General features: G+C 52.2%; 4 protein-coding genes across 7 annotated transcripts; 1 reads left to right on the top strand and 3 right to left on the bottom strand.

The window, feature by feature from the left end:
• Nucleotides 1-278: 278 nt before the first annotated feature.
• Wbp1 (WW domain binding protein 1) lies at nucleotides 279-2,696 on the top strand. Of its 3 annotated transcripts, none has more exons than NM_001083922.1 (5): nucleotides 279-537; nucleotides 867-968; nucleotides 1,453-1,555; nucleotides 1,696-1,872; nucleotides 2,020-2,696. In NM_001083922.1, the coding sequence occupies exons 1-5, from the start codon at nucleotides 469-471 to the stop codon at nucleotides 2,478-2,480; spliced, it is 912 nt and encodes a 303-aa protein (NP_001077391.1). In that variant the 5' UTR covers nucleotides 279-468; the 3' UTR covers nucleotides 2,481-2,696. The 3 variants fall into 3 exon arrangements, with proteins under 3 accessions (NP_001077391.1, NP_058037.2, NP_001077392.1); NM_016757.2 differs by having other exon boundaries at nucleotides 864-968; NM_001083923.1 differs by lacking the exon at nucleotides 867-968.
• A 141-nt stretch (nucleotides 2,697-2,837) lies between these two features.
• Nucleotides 2,838-6,234, bottom strand: Mogs (mannosyl-oligosaccharide glucosidase). 2 transcript variants are annotated; one of them, NM_020619.3, is made up of 4 exons: nucleotides 5,814-6,234; nucleotides 5,492-5,721; nucleotides 4,916-5,112; nucleotides 2,838-4,763 (listed from the first exon to the last, which is right to left on the bottom strand). In NM_020619.3, the coding sequence occupies exons 1-4, from the start codon at nucleotides 6,157-6,159 to the stop codon at nucleotides 3,032-3,034; spliced, it is 2,505 nt and encodes an 834-aa protein (NP_065644.2). In that variant the 5' UTR covers nucleotides 6,160-6,234; the 3' UTR covers nucleotides 2,838-3,031. The 2 variants fall into 2 exon arrangements, with proteins under 2 accessions (NP_065644.2, XP_006506487.1); XM_006506424.2 differs by lacking the exon at nucleotides 5,492-5,721 and having other exon boundaries at nucleotides 5,814-6,103.
• A 5,573-nt stretch (nucleotides 6,235-11,807) lies between these two features.
• Mrpl53 (mitochondrial ribosomal protein L53) lies at nucleotides 11,808-12,632 on the bottom strand. Its single transcript, NM_026744.3, has 3 exons — nucleotides 12,537-12,632; nucleotides 12,314-12,426; nucleotides 11,808-12,218 (listed from the first exon to the last, which is right to left on the bottom strand). The coding sequence occupies exons 1-3, from the start codon at nucleotides 12,626-12,628 to the stop codon at nucleotides 12,067-12,069; spliced, it is 357 nt and encodes a 118-aa protein (NP_081020.1). The 5' UTR covers nucleotides 12,629-12,632; the 3' UTR covers nucleotides 11,808-12,066.
• Ccdc142 (coiled-coil domain containing 142) lies at nucleotides 12,619-20,224 on the bottom strand. The gene is made up of 9 exons (NM_001081266.1): nucleotides 19,102-20,224; nucleotides 18,696-18,782; nucleotides 18,471-18,620; nucleotides 18,208-18,338; nucleotides 18,015-18,128; nucleotides 14,573-14,687; nucleotides 14,108-14,285; nucleotides 13,786-13,985; nucleotides 12,619-13,649 (listed from the first exon to the last, which is right to left on the bottom strand). Exons 1-9 carry the CDS (start codon nucleotides 20,054-20,056, stop codon nucleotides 13,363-13,365), a joined length of 2,217 nt encoding a protein of 738 aa, NP_001074735.1. The 5' UTR covers nucleotides 20,057-20,224; the 3' UTR covers nucleotides 12,619-13,362.
• Between the last annotated feature and the right edge of the window lie 424 nt (nucleotides 20,225-20,648).

The raw sequence follows: 20,648 nt of genomic DNA, 5'->3' as shown, positions 1-20,648 counted from the left end.
AAGCCGGCGGAGTCTGAACCTGAGTGTGTAAAGTCATTCAGCCAATCGGCGAAAATTTTTGTGCTGAACGGCCGTTCATTGGCCGATAAGTCAAAGCTTGTTCTGTTGTCCGTACTGGCTATTGTTGCTGTCAGTCAGGCATTTGGTCGAGCCTTTCCCCTGTCTTTGTCTGTGTGAGTTCTTGTTGTCTGGGAGAGCGGCACAGGCGCCGCTGCGGATTGGGCAAAAGGAGAAACCTGTGACCGGTTCCTATTGGCTGATCTGTTAGTTAGCGATTCTGATTGGCTGGACTGAGCAACTGTGTCCTCTGGAGGTGCTCTCCCCGGCCGGGAGCTCCGGCCGCGGAGTGATGGTGGCACCGGTGGCGATGGGCCGGGCAGGGACCATGGAAGTGGCGGCAGAGGTGGCAGGGGCGGGGCAGCTGGCGGTGGAGGAGGCTGTGGTCTTCAGGGGTCTGTAGGTGGAGGCATGGCTCGGGCCAGCAGCAGGAACAGCAGCGAAGAGGCCTGGGGGTCACTTCAGGCGCCGCAACAGCAGGTATCCCAGCAGCTCTAAAAGCTTATCTCACTACAGCCATTTATTTCTCTTTCCCCTTTCCTGTCACTTCCTGTCCGGGGTGGGGGAGGAGCTCATGGAGCCAAAGGTACTCTGAAGTTCCTGAACATGACCATTCTACTCTTTGTCTAGACTTATTACGTAGATGCAGTTGACTTTACCTGCACCCTCTTAGACCCCATCTCATGGTTGCAATGCAAGCCTGCAGTGGCTCTCCAGTTACCAGAGGCGTAGTGAAACCCCCAGGGAGGTTCCCTCTGTCTTGCAGCAGTTATTTGTGATGTTTTTCTCTGTGCCTATTGTCACAGCAGAGTCCGGCAGCATCTTCTCTTGAGGGAGCAATTTGGAGACGAGCTGGAACCCAGACTCGCGCCCTGGATACCATCCTTTATCATCCACAGCAATCCCATCTGGTTGGGAGCACTGCTCTGGGTCTCACACTGTGCCTCCTCTACCCCAGGGAGCTTGAGACCCAGGGGTGGAAAAAAAAAACCATCTTGGGGGTGTGGGAGGCAGACCTTTGGGGTGGGAGATGTTGAAAGCTTTTTAGCTTTGGAAATGGCCTTAAATTCCTACCCATTGTCACACTATGTTTTGTTTCTTTTAAAACATTAGCCTACAAAAAACCACCCTTGGGGCCAGGCTTCTGTGAGAAAAGTATTGGGTTTAAAGAACTGATATCACTTTCTCTGTATTTACACTTTACTTTCTCACTAGTTTCTGGCATTTTAAATCTTCCATACTGATAGCCCTACATATAGACCCTCCTTTTAGCATCCCATGCCATCCTTCCAAGCTAGGTCGGCTCGTGGGTGGGACTGTATGTGCGTGCAGGAGGTGGGGGTGGACAGGGCCTTGGGTAGAAGCCCCTGGTTCTTAGTGCCTCCTTGCCTCCAGCTTCGAGAGCTGTGCCCAGGAGTGAATACCCAGCCCTACCTCTGTGAGACTGGTCATTGCTGTGGGGAGACTGGCTGCTGCACCTACTACTATGAACTCTGGTGTGAGTCTTCAAAGGGATCCATCTCAGGTTCCATGCCCATCCTCCCTTGGATTTCTGAACTCAGCTACCAAAGACCCTTCTCTGCTTAGGGCTGGAGTCTGGGGTGGTGGTCTGAGTTGTGCCCTCTTTGCCTCCTGCAGGGTTCTGGCTGCTTTGGACTGTCCTCATCCTCTTTAGCTGCTGTTGTGCCTTCCGCCACCGAAGGGCTAAACTCAGGCTGCAACAGCAACAGCGGCAGCGTGAAATCAACTTGTTGGCTTACCATGGGGCATGCCACGGGGCTGGCCCTGTTCCAACCGGTTCACTGCTTGACCTTCGTGAGTGACCTGAAGCTCTTGGATGCAGAACCAGTAGCCCCTTCCAAGCCAGGACCCTCAACCACCCCACACTTCCACTGGCAGACATTTCAGAGCACTCTTGTAGCTCAGGTCCTTCAGTCATCCATGCTGTTCTCTCTCCTGCAGGCCTCCTCAGCGCCTTCAAACCCCCAGCCTACGAGGATGTGGTTCACCACCCAGGCACACCGCCACCTCCTTACACTGTGGGCCCAGGCTACCCTTGGACTACTTCCAGTGAATGCACCCGCTGCTCTTCCGAATCCAGCTGCTCTGCCCACTTGGAGGGGACAAATGTAGAAGGTGTTTCCTCCCAGCAGAGTGCTCTCCCTCACCAGGAGGGTGAGCCCAGGGCAGGATTGAGCCCAGTTCACATACCCCCTTCCTGCCGCTATCGTCGCCTAACTGGTGACTCGGGTATTGAGCTCTGCCCTTGTCCTGACTCCAGTGAAGGTGAGCCACTCAAGGAAGCGAGGGCTAGTGCCTCCCAGCCAGATCTGGAAGACCATTCCCCTTGTGCACTGCCCCCAGATTCTGTGTCCCAAGTTCCTCCCATGGGGCTGGCTTCTAGTTGTGGGGACATCCCATAAGTAGTTTCAAGAGGGAAACTGGGTATTACTTGGCCACCAGGATTCAGCCCTGGTTTCAACTGCAGTCCTCCATGTGGGACCGTCCCCACCCTCCTAGAACACGCCTGAAAGGGCTGGAGCCCTGAAGAGGGGCAGCACCGAGGACTGTGCTATCTTTACTCACTCCCAAGACATACACAGGAGCCTTTAATCTCATTAAAGAGACATGAACCAGCTGCTTGTGATTCTGGGTAGAGTAGATCTCAGCTCATTGCATGCCTCCTAACCACACTGGCCCTGAAGGGAAGAAACGGGCCATTTATCACTTTACATGAGGATAACAGGCAGCTCCAAGGCAAAACTGTCTAAAGCAAGGGGTCAGTTAGGTTCTTTTCCAGTTTATTTAGAAAAATAGACTCTTTGAGTTCACATTCACCCCAGAGCTATATGGGATGACAATAAGGAGACACCTGAGATGAGCTTACAAAGATCTGAAACAATGAGACCAGAAACCCAAGCCCTTGTCTGCATATTCCAAGTGACACAAATGGCCTAGCTTTCCTTCTGTCCCATTAGTACTCTTCAGCCATGATCAGTAAGACAAGACTGGTCCATCCTTGGAAGGGGCGGCAGCCCATGCCCCGCCCATCCTGGTCACTGTACTGCTCCCACAGAAATCCGGTAGCCTGGTATTGCTGGCGGACGTTTCTCACTACATTGGCCCGCAGTTCATGGTAGAGTTTGGCAGCCTGAACCTTGTGAGGACCCTCCACATGCCCATAGTGATGTAGTGCCCCCAAAGCTAGGTAGTTAATATTCAGCCACACGGCACCTCGCCAGTAGGGTGGATCGTGCTCAGTGTTACGCTGTTTATAAAAGAGGCTAGAGGCTGAAAGAGAGCGCAACCCAAAAGGGCTCCAGAGATGGCGACTATCAGCTAGAACGTCTAGCAGGGGTCCTAAGCGGGGTGAGCTGGGGTCCAGCAGCTGTAGTAGCAAAGGAAAAAGAGAGACATAGCCCAGGGCATCCACATACTGTAATCGAGGTGGAGGCCTGCCTACCACCCTAACCAGCCCCTGTGGGGGCCTCGACTTGAGCTGTACTGCTTTTGTGTGGTTCCCAAAGTCAGCAAAGACCCCCAGCTCAGGAGCCCAGTGCAGCTCATCAAGACTTCCAGGTTCTTCTAGAGAGGCAGCCAATGGGCCCAGCTCTGCAGCAGCTTCAGTCTCCCCAAGCTGTTCTGCAAGCTGGGACAGCACCCGGGCACCCAGTGCCACCCAGCAGCGCAGGTCCAGGTGCCGCTCTGCTGTGGAAGGATGCGAGGCCCTAGGGTAGTCATCCAGGCCTGAGGGCAGCGTCTTGGGGTTAAGTAGGGTAGGCAAAGCTAGGTCCCTGCCCCGCCAGCGGTAGGATAGTGGCACTGGCCCTGCCTGACTTTGATGGAGCCAAGAGAACCAGGCATGCAGGCGGGGGAAAGCCTTGCGGAGAAAGGCCAAATCATCAGGGTCATGGCCTTCTAGCATGTGTACGACTGGCAGGAGCAGGGTTGGGGGGTTGGCATGGGCTGCCCGTTGCACTAGGAATTCTGGGGGCACTCGGGCTCTGGCCTCATCCCCCAGAATCTGCTCTCGCCCAATCCAGCCGTCAGCATTGAGCAGCCCCAGCCAGTGTCCTAGGGCCTCCCGGGTGAGGTGGGGATCCCATCGCTGGACCACTAGCTGGTGAAAGCCTTCATCCCAGAGGAAGCCTCGTGGGAAGAATGACCTAGAAGGCACCCCAGAGAAAAGAGGGACAGGTGGAAACAGGGCAGGGTCCATTTTCTGTTCAGACCCTTCCATGCTAGTGTCTGGCAACACTAAACCCTGTCCATAGAAGTAACCAATCCCACCAAGAAGGCCACTGAGGGCAACCTGACCCAAAGCCTGTTCCTCGGGACTCAAGCCCTTCTCCTTTAGCTGGAAGGTCTTCTCAAACCGTTCCTTGAAGGCTGCAGCATGGCTCTCCAGGGCCTGGGTCAGTTGGCTGCCTACCAGCCGCCCAGAGGCTTGGTTTCCTCCTGTTGCCGCACTGCCAGATTCAAACACAAACTCCACAGAGAAAGGGGCTTTCAGTGTCACCTGCTGGATCAAGAATTGCCCTTGCCCACTAGGGCCTCTCTCCTCCCACTTCAGAGATCCAGGCAAGCCGAGGTAGCGGTCAGGAGAGGCTCCTGGGGGCCGGTGCTGAAACCAGCTGTTTAGGCGGCTCTTTACCATATCTGTGAGCTGTGGCAGCCCCGGGTTGGAGGACCAGAAGACATTGTAGCTTGAAGGCAAGAAGACAAATAAGGAGTGTTATTCATGAAAGGGATGCCTCTCCAGTCCCACTGGTGGGAAGGGGAGGAGGGAGTCATAGAAACCAGGCTAAGTCAATCTCCCAAGCACCCCTGTACCACCCTGCACCAATCCTCCAGTTACCTGCCATGCTTAGGGACAGTGTCTCCTGGACTGGTTGGCGGCAGAAGTGTGAGGCGGAAGTCACCAAGTTCACTGGTGTGCCCACTGATGGACTTCAACTGTCCTTTGGCTCCGATCTCTGGTAGTAGGACCTCTTGCCCATCTGTCACCACGTAGAAGAACAGGGACACCAAAGGGAAGGAAGGTGTACCTGAGGCCTGGGTGACCAAGGAACACACAAAAGCATCAGAAAAACATCTTTTTGAGACCCAGTCTCAGCAGGGATTACAAGAACTGTGGCAAACATACATCTGCCAAGACTGAGGGTAGGTAGATCCACCCAGTGGGCTGAGCCAAAGGGCCCTGAACAGGATTCCTCCTGGAAATGACAGAGGCTTTAGAATTATACGTAGATTGTTTCAGTCAATCTTTTAAGTTAGGCGTCACTGTGATATCTACTTTACAAACAAGGAGATGGCAGACATGGTCAGCCAGGCTGGTGTCCCGGCTGTCAACCTCCATTTCATACTGCATTTGCTGCTGAAAGGGAAGGGTGGGGAAGTCTGGGCTGTGCAAAGACGATCCTGATGCCCTGACCTGAGGCTCTACGGTCACTCTCCAGCTCCAATCCCCTCCGTGCTGACCCCCAGGCCTCTTGACGAACTCAGTGGTGAGCCTTAAGGCCCCATCGTGGATATGCTGCCGACCGAAGGTGCGGCCATCGTGGAACTCCCAGCCATAGGGACCCACGCCGTCTCCCTGTTCACACGTGTGCCTGAGCTTAGGAGGGGTCCCCGGGGTGGCGCCTTGCTGTGCCCACATCAGTCCTGGGAAGCAGAATGGCCACGTCAGTCAACAGAGGCTGTCTTAAGTCTTCGAAGACTGCTGGGTCCTCCCCACTCACCCGCCCCAGGGTTACCTGTGAGCAGTGGTTTGGGGCTGCGAGTCTTCATGCCGAAATAGACGTGTGGGCGGTAGGTGCCCCAGAAGAGTTCCGGGGCCACGGCAGGACTGGAGGAGTCCGGCGGCAGCGCAGACGGCGCGGGGTGCAGTGTGAGCGCGCGGCGCACACGGAGCCACGCCAGCACCCAGCGCCCCGACAGGCCGAAGGCCAGCGCCAACACCACCACGGCCAGGGCCGCGCCGCTCGCCGAGCCCCGCGCCCCACCAGCCCTGCCATCCCGCCGGCCCGCCGCCCGCGCCCTCTCCAGCGGCCGCGCCCCCTCTGCGGCCGCAGCGCGCCGTCGCCTCTCGCCCCGGGCCATGCGGGCAGCCTGCACGCTCCCCGGCTGCCACCGTGCGGTCAGCGGACCGAGCCTTCGCCGCGCGCCTCCCCGAGCGCCCCGCCCCACCGGAAATCCCGCTTTCACGTCAGGTCCGGCCCCGAAGCCCGGAAGCGCTGTGGCTGGTTGACTCGGTACGGAGACCAGGACTCGATGGGTGAGAAGCGTCAGTGGTTTGGAGTTCAAGGGCTGGGAGAGAAGCAATGGCATTCTGAGCCTCTTCTCTTTTGTCTTGCTTAACTACTGATTATGGCCTGGAGAGATGGCTCGACGGTAACGGCGCTGGCTCGCGAGGCTGACGACCTAAGTTATATCCCCTTACCCAGGTCGTGGCAGAAAGAAATCAGACTTACGCAAGTTGTCCTCTGATCCTCACATCAGGGCTACAAATATGCATACAGCCTCGAACTTCCACGCGTATGCTGTGGCATGAGCGCACTTCACCTCCACACGTTTACACACACACACACACACACACTCGCAAGCACAAATAAAATGATTGATAAATAAATAAATAAATAAATAAATGCCAGACGTGGTGGCTCTCAGCTTTAATCCTAGTACTCAGGAGGCAGAGGCAGGATGATCTCTGTGAATTTGAGGCCGCCCTGGGATACACAGTGAGACCATGTCTTTAAAAAAAAAAGTACGAGTAAGGAAGAAAGCGGGAGATATGATTTAATGGTTAACGTATTTGCTGCTCTTGCAGAGGATAGTTCAGTTCCCAGCACCAACATGGCATCTTACAAATACGTCCGGAGGATCTGATGGCCTCTTTGGGTCCTACACACTTGTCCATATGATCACACTAATGCCAGTTTCCCGTTTGGGGGATATGTTTGTTTAGGTTTTCCTCCAACTTGCTATGTAAAATTATGTTGGTTAAGACAGTCTTGCTTTGTATATAGCCCAGGTTGTCCCAAAGCTTGATAGTGATAGACAGCCTCCTGCCTCAGCCTCCAGAGTGTCAGGAGCTAGGGACTGTTAAGCTATGTTTACGTATCACTATCCAGCTCTAATCTGGAAGCAGAAAACGGTGGCCTAGGAAATATAAGTACCTGGGTCCAAGCCACAGAGCTGGGAGGGACTAGCTTAAAACCCAAGTGTGTATGAATTAAGCTATTTCACTATTCATACTCTGTACTTCCGTTCCTCCTGGAGTGGACTCACAAGGAAGCCCAGGTAGGGTCTGTTTCTTTAAGCAGTTCTATAACTTCAGACAAGTCTGTCTCTAACAGCCTATAATTTTATTGATTGATTTTTAAATTTAAGACAAAGTCTATATCCCTGACTGGCTTGGAACTTGCTGTGTAGCCAAATCTGACTTTGAACTTTTGATCCTCCAGCTTCTACCTTCCCAGTGCTGGGTTACAAGCACACAAGTGATTGGTGTACTCAGTGCTAGCCCAGCACTCTGCCAACTGAGCTACCGCCCAGGCCCACTCACTCACTCACTCACTCACTCACTCACTCACTCGTTCAGTTCTAGTGCCAGAGAGCAACTTAGGAACTTCTGCATGCTAGGTACTGTAGTGACACTTTTGAGACTTTTGGAATTTTTGTGTCCTGAGAAAACATAGAAATGTTATAAGAAGGTGCTTTCCTTTTAATCCCAGGTCTAGGGCTGTGGGCTGCGCCCGACTGGCCGCAGCAGCTGACCCTGACTTGCCTCATGCTCTAGCTGAAATGTGGTTTTGCCAGTTGCAGATAATTTCTGTGATTGTGTGACATACAGAATTCTGGAAACTTTCCAGAGGGTGCATAAAGGGAGGGTCTCAAGAGGCAAGGTTGGTGGTTGGTGGTCATTCGGGGGTGTTGGTTACTGTGGTCAAAGAAGAAACAAAAGAAATTAGATTCAGGGATTTTTCTAACCCCTCTATCCTGTTTCTCTCCTATCTAGTGTTAGGGGTGACACTGGATGTGGGGAGGGGATGAACCCACCAAGTAACAGCTTACTTCACTGAACTGTATTTTAGTCCTTCGCCCACCACTCTTTTCTGGAACTCCAACTCTGCAAAGGTATTTTCTTTCCTATGGCCCAGGAAACAGAATTTACATCTGTCTGGAAGCTGTTCCGAGGTAGTACCTGCACCTCAAATTGACCAATGAGCAACTTAGGGGCTCACTATGCAGCCATGGTTTCCTTGGTATTTACATAGCCAAGCTTTGCCTTCAACTAAAATGTGTAGTAGTATTTGCATGTAACCTATACCTGGCTTACAGTGTATCTTATATTAACTAAATAACTTATACCTAATGTGATGTAAATGATATGTCAATAGATCTATTATTTAGGGGATAATAACAAGGGGAAATCTGTACATACTCATGCAGGTACAACTTTTAAATTTATTAATTTGTATTCGGGTGTGCATGTTCCACAGTGTGTGAGTGGCTGTCAGAAGACCATGACTTGCTGTTATTCTTCCCTTTCCCCATGAGGGTCCCAGGGATCAAACAGGCCATCAAGCCTCGTGGTAAGCAGTTTTACCCGATGAGCCATCTGTTCAAGCCCTGGATGCCCTTTGTTTTTGTTTGTTTTTTTATTTTAATCTAGAGTATTTTCATTCCTAAGTTAATGGAACCAACACAGAACCTTTAGATAGGTGGACAAGCCTATACTATTCTTATTTGACAAATGAGAGTGGACAGTGACAGATTTATCTGTCCCATGTCATAACTACTTAAGGGCAGAGCTGACTGGGATTGACAGCTGTTCTGGTTTTGTTTTGTTTTTTGAGACAGGGTTTCTCTGTATAGCCCTGGCTGTCCTGGAACTCACTTTGTAGACCAGGCTGGCCTCGAACTCAGAAATCCACCTGCCTCTGCCTCCCGAGTGCTGGGATTAAAGGCATGTGCCACCACGCCCAGCTCTGTTTTTGTTTTTAAGATTCATTTATTTATGTATATGAGTACACTGTAGCTGTACAGATGGTTGTGAGCCACCATGTGGTTGCTGGAAATTGAACTCAGGACCTTCGAAAGAGCAGTCAGTGCTCTTAACCACTGAGCCATCTTTCCAGCCTGACACCTGCTGTTTTTAACAAAAACTCATTCAATTTTACCAGTGAAGACTTGGGAGCCAGATGCTAGGGTTAAAGCCTGCTAGCTGAGAGACAGAGAAAACACCCAGCAGACCTTCCTCCTCAGCCTAAGTCTCACCGGGAATGACCCTCTCTCACAGTCTCAAGCAATTCTACTTCCTGTGTGTCTATCTGTTCCCCTGACTCTTTCTCTCTATCATTTTTTCTTAATAAGCCCATGTTCACTTCCTGACAACACTTGGGCCTGTGGTTGCTTGCTCTACTTCTTGACCTACAGTTGACTTTAATCTTGTTTACAATAGTTCAGAAAGCTTTTGGATTAAAGGTGTATGCTAAGGCTGAGCCACACCACAACTATTTTCCAGTATTCCAGTATTTTCCAGTAAGTAACACAATCTTGGGGTTCACAGAATGGCCAAATATCCTGCAGCACACACCCCAGGCCTTCAGGGAGATGTCTTTCTTAAAGGATGGCAGCGAGAGAGCCTCTACTACTCATTTAGGCAGGGAAGAATTACAGTATTGCTGGGGAGTGGGGCCCGAGTTATCTGGTAAACTACATAGCTATTCTTAGCTGGGCATTCTTAAGTTCTCTGGCAGTGGCTGTGGGCTTTTTTTTTTTTTTTTTTTTTTTTTTTTTTTTTTTTTTTCTCTCTTCTTGTAATTCAAGGTGAGAAACAAAGGGGCTGGGAAGGTGGCCCAGTGATTTGAGCACTTGCTGGGAAAGCATGAACTGACTTGGGATCCAGCATGCTCACATAAAAGGCCAGGGCGCATCCGCAGCACTGGGGTAAGGAGATAGGGGATTCTGGGTGCTTGCTGGCTAGGTGGGGTAATATATGCCTGTAACCACAGCACTTGGGGGATGGAGATAGGGGATTCTGGGTGCTTGCTGGCTAGGCTAGCTGAAAAGAGTAAGGTCAGGTTCAGTGAGACATTTTATCTGGAAACAAGACAAAACAAAACAATAACAAAAATCCAAAACAGATGGAACATGGTAAAGGAAAATACACAACCTTTGGCTTCCACATTTGCAAACACAGGCATGTGCACCTACATACATATACATACACAAAAAGAAAACAATGATACCGTAACCCAGTGTACACACACACACACATATGCTAGAGTGTCTTTATTTATAAAATATACAGTCATTTATTCAAAACTAAAACTTCTTAAAAGAATACTCTTGTGGCTGTAGTAAGAATGTTGGTTTCTTTAGAAATTCAGTTATGTTTTAGTGCCAGGTGTGGGGTAAGAAGCTGTGTCCCAGCCGGTGATTATGAACTGCCTTGTGCACTAGCAGGGGTGTGATTTTTACCTGCTGCAGAGAGATTAATTCTGGGGACTCTGGAGAGGGCCTGCTGCAGCTGCTGATCCCTCTTGCTGCGGCTGCATTTGCTGGATATTCTGATGATGAAGACTGGACTTGCCCCAAGGAACCCAAGGACCCTAATCAGCAGGAAGTAGCCTATAGAGGTCTATATCCCCTCCCCCTCTAATCTTCTCTCCTACATAATGCTGGGGTGTCAGAAGGGATTAGGGTGAAGAAAGGTTGGAAGGGAGGTAGAGGTATAAAAACTAAAAGTTAAAAAAAAAATAACACATGGCATGCATGGATAACTTTTTTTGTACGACTTTTTTTTCTGATTTTTAATGTGCATTCATTGGTGTCTTGCCTACATGCATGTCTGTGAGAGGGTGTCAGATGCCCTAGAACTGGAGTTACAGTTGTGAACTGCTATGTGAGTACTGGAGATTGAACCCTGGTCATCTGGAAGAGTAGCTAGTGCTCTTAAACACTAAGCTACTCCTCTGGCCTCGAATGGATAACTTTTTATGCCATTTGATCCTCTAAAATGACTTCATGGTCACATTAATGGATGTTAACCAAAAACTATTTCCGGACTGTGGGAAGTAAGCCATTATTACCCATGTGAAGGATGAGATTTCATAGCAGCTAAAATGATAAGGGAAAATGACACCAGGCAGGAGAATAAAAGTGGTACAGGAAATGAGTGAGAATGGAAGGGTCTCGATAAGTAGACCAGGCTGGCCTCCTGAGTAGCCTGGATAGTGTGTGCCAATAGACGGGGCTGGCTCCTCTCTTTCCCCTCAGTGCAGACAGACTGGTTGGATCTACGGAGAAAGGGAAGGGATAGGAGAGGAAACACTACATTTCTAGCCTAGAAGGCTGAGCAGGAAGTCAGAAGAGCCAAGTGACCGTTCCACTTGAAGGAAAGAATGTTGGTGGCATATGGGGGAAATTGGCAGTAGCTAATCATAGAAGATGGGGTTAGAACCAAATAAAAAGGTAGGGTTTAAATCCTGAGTAGTTGAAATTATGACAGAATGGGTGGTTCCATGAGAGTGAATGAAGAGTAGACAACACTACTAAGGAAGATGAGTACTGTAGGCTGAGGGTGGTGGCTGTCTAGAATCCCAGCACTGAGGAGCCTGAAGCAGAAAAATGCTTTCACATTTCTAGGCCACCTTGGTCTTCTTACTAAGTTTCAGGTTAGCTCATGGTAAGACCCTCTCTCAAAATCCAAGTAAACAACCTGAGAAAAATAGCATTCATTTGGCAATAAATATTTAATTAAAATGTACTTGGTTGACAGATCCAAATAAAGTTAAACACTGAGAAAGAAAAATTCCAATTTGTCGGGGCCCTTCACCACCCAAACTTACTTATCTTGCCCCAGAAGCCCTGTTGTTAGTGTTCTTGCTCCGTATCATGAGCTCCATGCAGCATTTTGAGTGATTAAAGCCCAGGTCTTCTCAGACCACTCACTGTCTTTAGATTCAAGCTAACATTTGGTTGTTGGACTCTTCTGCCATATCAGCGGCGGGTACTCGTACCCGGGGCGACCTTGTCTGCGCCCGGTGCAGATGCTGCCGCGGCGTTCCTGTCCCGGATGTGGGAGGCCAAGGCACTTAACATTTCCTGAGTGGTGAGGTGGGCACCGCGCATAATCAGCCGATACCCATCTCCTGGGGGAGATGCAAACCGATGAGTTAGGGACCCTGACTATGCAGGGCTATGGCGGCGATCTGCCCTCGCCCACCCGCGTCCCTACCAGGTTTACCGAACAACACGTCCACGCAGGGCTCAGAGCCGTCGTGCCTCACGTCGGCGATCACAGAGCAGTTGAGGTTGGTGGCGCGGACTTTCTCGCTGCTCACCGTCTGGAGGAAGGTCCTGCGGCCGGAGGGCAGCGTGAGCGCGTCCGGGGGACCAGGGAGCCGGGACGAGGGTGCGCGCGCACGCGTGGGGAACACGGACGCCTCCCACCTCCCCAGAACCCGTACCTCGTGGACTCCACGTTCTTCTCAAACGGGCAGAACTGAACTCGAACCAGCTTGACCGGCCGTAGTCCGAGCCGAGCCAAAGCCGCCGCCATGGTTACCTCCACCCCGGAAGGAGTAGCACTGGGGATCGGTTTATTGGAACGGACCGCTTCCGGCGGCTCCGCGGTACTTCGCGCGGCTGACCTCCGGGGCCACCCGCGAATACTTCAGCCATTAGCAGTGTTCTGTGCCACACAGCATAAGCAGTGAATGTGCAAAATCCCCTTCGCAGGAAAACGTCCTTCAGCCCTCTCCCTCGGGGTCCTGCCTGCGAGATCTAGGTCAGCACCACCCCACATCCTGGCTCCTTCCTTGGAAAGGATGTCACTGCGGGGACTGTCCACCCAGCAGAAGGCAAGCCCTGCCCCTGTAGCAACAGCCAAGGCTTAAATGTCCAGGCCCTACAGCCTAATGACTAGAAACAGAGACGGGGAAGGGGTAAGACTGCCCTCCACGTGTAGAAATGTCTGCTTTGTCTGTGTTTCCTCATGAATCAGTTTTCGCTTTGCTCCTGGGATTCGAGAGAAAGCAAGGTTTGCCTGTCTCCTGAGCGCTAGCCCTGTAGACCCCTTCTAGTTTTAGCTCCAAGATGTCTTCATTGTTTCCGACATCCAGATTTCAGGCTGTAGTTTGCCTATTACTCTGGATTGCAGATCCTAGGATGATCTGGGGGTTCAATTCTGGACTCTAGTTTATGAACATGTTTTATCAAGCACCCAGGTTTAAGCTTCTCTAGCATACAGTTCCTTGTCTGGGGCATGATCTGCAACCCCTGGTCCTAGTCAACTTAGGGTTCAGGACTTGTCCTCAGGCAAGAAAAAAAAGGCAGGTGCCAACGTGGGTGTTGGTGCAGCCTCAGGGCAAGCCAGGCTTGCTGGTTTCCCACCAGGTAAGCCTCAGGACTAGGTCCTGGTCCTCCCCCTCCCCCTCCTCCTCGTCCTCCTCCCCCCAGGGTGCTTAGCAGGTGAGTGTTCTGGGCAGGGGAGACTCCAAGACGAAGAGGGGGTGCCAAGTTTTCCAGGCTGTTGAGGCTGCTGGTGGGCAGTTCAGTGGTCTGGACCTCATAACAGAGACCTGGGAAGGCAGGAGTGGACGGCAGGTTGGTGGGGAATGCTGACGCCAAAGCAATGGTGAGATTGGGTGTGGGTGTTCGAAAGCACCCCTGGAAGGGCTTAGAAAAGCCTGGGGTTGAGGAGTGGTGATAACTCACAGCAACGGGGAGGTCTTCTGTGGACTGGATTCTTGGGCAGGGGTTGCTGCAGGAGACACAGCAGGGCCCCATCTAGCTGCTGGAAGATGCTGAGTGAGAGCAGAGTCTGGCGAAGCTCCTGCGACAGGCCCCACTGCTCTTGTTCCAGAACCTCCCTGACCACTCCGAAGTCTTGCTTGAGCTGCAGCGCCCCCTGCAGGCTAGATGTCCAGGTACAATGTGGCCACCAGACACTTCTGCCTCCCCAGACTGCTCTGCCCAAATGGTCTCCATTTTCCCTGTTTGGCATTCTTCCTCTGCCACTAGCATCTTTCCTTCATACCTGAACCGGATCCCATGGGTGAGGATGTGGTCAAGCCAGGCGCCCAGTGTGGCTGTCAGTGCCTGGCCGAGGGCAGGGGCTTGGGCTTCAGGTGGCAATCCCTGAAGTCCTTGCAACACAGGCTCCAACACAGAGTAGACCACTATCCGAGCGTACTCACTAGGGTCACTGGGAGGTTCTGGAGTGAGACAAGAGAAAAGACAGATGGAGAGACTGCAGAAGTCCAGTGGGCTCCAGAGGGAAGGAAGGGCACAAAGGGTAAGGACAAAGATGTTGACAGTGGTGTGGAGCCACAACTGGGGAGGGCTTGGACCATTTATACCAGGAACCCGAAGGAGAAAGGTGGAAGTGAGAGATTACCAAGACAGTGGGCTGGGGGTTGTAGCTCACTCAGCAAGGCTTGCTCGTCTAGCTTGTGTGAAATCTTGTGTTTCATTTCCAGCACCAGGAAGAAAGAAAAATTACCAGGACACAATCGAAGTCTCCAGTATCGACCCCTCGGCATGTGGAGCTTGAAGCCTTGTGTGGCTTGTTTATGGCATTCTTGGACAAACAGACCCAGTGATTCTTTGGGCAGGAGCTGTATGGGGAGGAAGAAAGTAAGAAGGGCTAGTCTATTAGACTGGGAATGGTGTTTCTCTCTCTGAGGTCTCAGTGTGGGCATCTGTAAAACCCTGATGCCTCACTGTGGGAGCATGGGCATTTTCTAAGGAGGTCTGGACCTAAACCATGCACAGTACCTAGGATTAGAGGTTTCCTTAGTAATCAAAGGCACATGACAAGTCAGGCGTGTTGGGCATGCGGCTAGACTCCCAGCATTTGGAAAGTAGAATCAGAGTATTAGAAGCTCAATGGCCAGGGGATGGAGAGATGGCTCAGTGACTGAATGAATGCTCCTCTAGAGTCTTGAGTTCAATTCCTAGAAACCACATGGTGGGTCATAACCATCTGTAATGAAATCCGATGCCCTCTTCTGATGTGTCTGAAGACTGCTACAGTGTACTTGCATATATAAATCTTTTTTTAAAAAATGGGGTGGGAAGAAGATGGTGATAACAAGGTTGTGTTGTTTAGATTTTTTTGTTTGTTTGTTTTTTTGTTTTTTCCAGACAAGGTTTCTCTGTATAGCCCTGGTTGTCCTGGAACTCACTTTGTAGACCAGGCTGGCCTCAAACTCAGAAATCTGCCTGCCTCTGCCTCCCAAGTGCTGGGATTAAAGGCGTGCGCCACCACGCCCGGCTTTAGATTTTTGGAGAATCTAAAAAAATGGGGCATTTGGCAGAAGTTCTGTGACCTGAGCATAGTGGCACATGCCTGTGACCCCAGGGCTGGGAATGCTGAAGCAGGAGGATGACAAGTTCCATGAGGCCAGCTTGAGCTGACTCTTACATTAGAGTCAAGAAAGGAAAAGGATGGGGGAATAAAAAACAAAAGAAAATGGAAAAAGACGTGGATATATGATCCCCGGAACCTAAGGAAAGGGAGGTTCTGCGGCATGGGGGAGAGGAAGAAACCACTGGGTCCCTGGCACATCAGACATGTGTGTGCCTCTGTTCTCCCTTCTCTCCAGCACAGAATTTCCCCACTCCCATCTGTCTAGCCCAAACTAGCCTTGAAATTTCCATGTAGTCCAGGCTGGCCTCAAACTCAAATCCTGTTTCAGCCTCCTCAGTACTGGGATTAAAGGTATACACTAGCACCCCTGGCCCTGCCTCCAACAATGTAATGCTAACTGGCTACTCTGCCAAGCTCCACACCATTTCCTGACACACACAGTCCTGAATACAAACAGGAGGGGAGAGGGAGGGAGGGAGGACTGGACTCACAAAGAGAGCATATGAGCTTTTGTTCCCCAGGAAGGCTGTCTGGGGAGCCTGCTTCTGCTACTCAGAGGCTGCCCAGCCAGCAGTTAAGCCTCAGGTACTGGTCCTCCTCTGGGCTTCCATAACCATCTATGTGAAGCTCTTCTCATTAGGAGGCTACGCTAGGGCATGATGTTAAAGAGAAAACAGTAAGAATGGAAGAAATCCCAAACAGTTGCTGGACTAGAAGTCTCAGATTCAGGAGACCAAAGGTGGGAGTTCACAGCAGTTAAGATGCTTGGTAAGCAGAGAAGCAGAGCAAAGGGGCAGGGGCCAACCTGAGCTCTGCAGACACACCAGGAGCAGAGGGCCAACCTGAGCTCTGCAGACACACCAGGAGCAGAGGGCCAACCTGAGCTCTGCAGACACACCAGGAGGACAGGGCCAACCTGAGCTCTGCATCCACACTAGGAGCAGAAGGCCAACCTGAGCTCTGCAGACACACCAGGAGGACAGGGCCAACCTGAGCTCTGCAGACACACCAGGAGCAGAGGGCCAACCTGAGCTCTGCATCCACACTAGGAGCAGAGGGCCAACCTGAGCTCTGCAGACACACCAGGAGCAGAGGGCCAACCTGAGCTCTGCAGACATACCAGGAGCAGAGGGCCAACCTGAGCTCTGCAGACACACCAGGAGGACAGGGCCAACCTGAGCTCTGCATCCACACTAGGAGCAGAGGGCCAACCTGAGCTCTGCAGACACACCAGGAGGACAGGGCCAACCTGAGCTCTGCAGACACACCAGGAGGACAGGGCCAACCTGAGCTCTGCAGACACACCAGGACAGGGCCAACCTGAGCTCTGCAGACACACCAGGACAGGGCCAACCTGAGCTCTGCAGACACACCAGGAGGACAGGGCCAACTTGAGCCCTGCAAACACACCAGGAGAACACAAACATAACCTTATATTTTGCAACAGGAAGCAGTGGTGTGCAAAATGGGACAGATAAAGACAGAAGTAATAGCTCTGTCCATAAACCTAGAAGAAAATCATGGGGGACATAGCTTGGTGTCACGGATCTTACCTGGCATACATGAGGCCCTGACATAATCCAGAGAAAGGGCGAGAAGAAACAGCCAACCCAGAGGGGAGTGGAGCTGTTCTGCTGATCTCCCCATTAGAGGGCTTAAAAATACTTTTAACTTCATTCTCTCTCTCTCTCTCTCTCTCTCTCTCGTGTGTGTGTGTGTGTGTGTGTGTGTGCTGGCATGCTCACATATGCAGTGTGTGTGTGTGTGTGCTGGCATGCTCACATATGCAGTGTGTGTGTGTGTGTGTGTGTGTGTGTGTATGTGCTGGCATGCTCACATATGCAGCAGAGACAACTTGCCGTCATTAGTTCTATCTTTACCCCATATGGGTCTGGGGTTGTCAGACTTGGCATTAAGCACCTATAACTAACGAATCATCTTGCTGCCTCCTTCTGCTCCCCTTCCCACTCGTGATTGGAATCAAAGAAAAGTTCGATGATGCATGATCAGCAGTGCTTGTTGCTTAGCTACAGCCCCAGCTTGCATTTCACCCTTTAAATATAGACATGTGCTACTTTAGTAAAACTATAAAGCAAGCCAGATGCAAGGGCATATGCCACTAATCTCAGATTCAAGAAGCAGAGGCAAGCAAATGTATGTATATGTATACATACACATACTATATATATAGTGTGTGTATATGTGTGTGTATGTATATATATAGTATATGTATATATATACAATAATATATACAAATGTCACTTTTAAAGAGAATAATGAATTAAACACTACTAGGAAAAGTAAAAGACATAATTATGCAGTCGCTAATGAAATAAGTCTAAACAATGATGTCATTGGCTAACACTATTAGGGAGTAGCAAGGGAGTATGAATCATAACTGACCATGAGTTGATTACTATTATGACCATATTTGAATTTTTTTCCATAGTAAAGAACAAGAAGCCAACAGAGAAAACTTTAGCAGAGACTAAGGAGATTGGAGATCGCAAGGTCCCCAGCCCTGTTCTCTAGGCACACACTTACGCTGCCACTCTCAGGTCTCTGCACTCACCTGCATCTTTTCAGTCAAATTGTGGATCTCTAGGCCCAGCTGCTGCTCCACCTCCAGAGTGAGCGCTGCTTCGGAGGCCAGGCTGGACAGCGCCTCCACCGCAGACAGAAGAGGCTGTGGGCAGAAACAGAGAGGGAGGGCTCAGCTCAGGCCACTGAGGGAGGCTGCTCCCTCCCAGCTCTGGGCCACTCACAGGCAGATCCTTCTGGAGCAGGAGCAAGAAGGAACCGGGGTCCCACGCTGCCAGGTGCTGCTGAGCTCTGCCCACAAACCAGAGCAAGGTGGTCTGCAGGGTACAGAGCCCCAGAGCGACAGGCGTAGGACCTGGGAGGGGAAGGACAGTACCCTAGGGTTCATAGGTCACCTCCAGGAGAAGGCCAGCTTCAGAACAGAGGACAGGCAAAAGATAACAACTGCCCCGCCCCCTGCCCTCCCATTCCACACCTCCTGTCTCACCTGCAGGCGGACACAGCCTAAGTTCTGGCCTGGGCTGTCGAAGGCTATCCAAGAGGGGAGGAAAAAGCCGCTGCAGCAGCTCAGAGGTAGGAGACAGTGACGCAGGGCTGCTCTGACCACCCAGGGCTGATCCTAAGGCCTGGCAGAACCCTGGCATGACAAAATATAGTCTGAGGGGGTGCGCAACAGGATCCTTGGGTCACCCCAATGTCCTTTTCTCCTTACCTTGGTCCCAGCTGCAGATGACAGACTGGTGAAACAGGCTGTGACACAGAGACAACAGCTCCTTCTCACACTCCTGAGGCAGGGGTGCTGATGGGAGAAATGAAGGAAGCCTGGAAACAAATCCCTGGTGACAGCCCCTGCCGACTCCACTCAAGTCAGGCATGGTGGCTCTCCGGAGGCAGGAGGCTGAGACCAGCGTCCCAGGCCAGTGTGGACTAAAACCTAAATAAAGACTGCTATGGGAAGCTGCGTGGCCTTGGGAAACCCTAAACGCTATACTTTAAACTCGGGGAAGTTCATTCATTCAAGGCCCTGCGCTTGCTGACAGGCTGGAGTTGAGAGAGGGTAAAGGGAAAAAGACACCCTCACCACAACCTCCAAATGCCAGCTCGGACCCCTCGCTTACCTTGACACAGTGCCTGACTCAGCTCTTGTGCCATTGCTCTAGGGTCCTCCCAGGGTCCCACGCGTAGGTCCAAACACTTAGCACAGGCTGCCCACAGCAAGGTCCAATACTGGCTCCACAGGGCTCCAGGTCCCCCAAGCCTCAGTCCGCTGCTGTCGGTGCTAGCCACGCCCCCTACCAGGCCCAGCAGCCCGGGCAGCAGCTCTCGCTCTTGCTCGCACTGCCGACGGAGCTGCTCCTGCAAGCCCGATCCGCCACGGGCTTCAGCCAGCTTATCTGCCACCTGACAACCCCGCTCTGCAGCCAGGAGCTGGAGCACACGGGCCGCGGGGAATGGGCGCGCGGCCCCGGGGACGAAGTTCAGGGAATGTCCCTGCAGAGTGTGGTAGAAGGGAAGGGCCAGCAACAGTTCGGCTAGCTGGGATGTCAGGCCCAGGCTAGCGGGTGTCCGGCCCAGTGAACGAAGCTGCATCTCGATGGCAGCCTCCAAGTGCTGGGCAGCTAGCCCGACAGGGCGAGTCAGGAGAAGCGTCTCCCTGGAGCCCGGGAAGCCGAGGCGCAGAGCCGCCCCACGAGATGGGCACAGCTGTAAATCGCCGTGCAACTGCTGCAGGGAGAGGGAACCGGCCGAGGAGCCGGAGCGGAGCAGCCGCACGACCGCCTGCAGGTGGCGGGCGCAGTCCCGGGCCCGCAGGAGCTGCTCTCGCTCGCGGTGCAGACGAAGCAATGTGGCCCGGAGCCGCTGAAGAGCGAAGGGCATCGGGCCGCTTGCAGACGCGGGAGCCCACGGCTGTCTGCTGAAGTCCGGGCACGGGACGCTCACCGCAGCCAGTAGCCCTAGCCCTCCACGCCTCCCCTCGTCCCGCTCCTCCCCAGCGCCCACGGGCTGCGCCCACGACGAGGGTACGTTAGCGAGTGGAGGCAAAGGGCCACTAGAGCTGGACGCCCGTGCCATTTGCACGGCGAGTCCCAAACGAACCTAACGCTCGCCGCCTCCCCGCTTCCCGTCGCACTCCACGCCCGTGGGCGCCAGGACTCACCAGCTAGCCGGAAGTCTCGTGGTCTTACTGGGGCTCCGTAGCCACGACCTCTGCCCCTAACAAAGATGGCCACCCACTTACTCTTTCCCGGCCCTTAACGACTATCAAATTCTAGCTAGACTTTCCTGTCACCGTTAACGGGAGGTGGCGCTGATGCTAAATGCTGTAGGGAGAGTCAAGCTAGGTGTGACTTGACAGCAGGAGACCCATGTCTCCGCCATCCCTGACTTCCTAGTGTACCGCCTTCCTGCAGTCTGCCCTCTGGGGGTCCTGCGGCGGTCTACTACAGAAAAGAGGAAAGCGAGACCTCAGTTTGCTTTTGCTTTGATCGTTGTCTTCGTGTTCATTTGTGGGCGTGTTGTTGTTCAGTTCTCTTTGAATCTCACTGTGTATGTTCTTAGCTATCCTGAAACTCTCATGTAGACCAGGCAGGTCTCGAACTCAGAGTTGTCAGCCTGCCTCCGCTTCCTGGCTTAAGTTAAGAGTGTGTATGTGTGTCATCACAGC

The sequence above is a fragment of the Mus musculus genome, chromosome 6, assembly GCF_000001635.26.
Source record: "Mus musculus strain C57BL/6J chromosome 6, GRCm38.p6 C57BL/6J".
Classification (NCBI taxonomy): Eukaryota; Metazoa; Chordata; class Mammalia; order Rodentia; family Muridae; genus Mus; species Mus musculus.
Note: the sequence above shows the minus strand (reverse complement) of the source record. Positions and strands in the feature narration are given on the sequence as shown.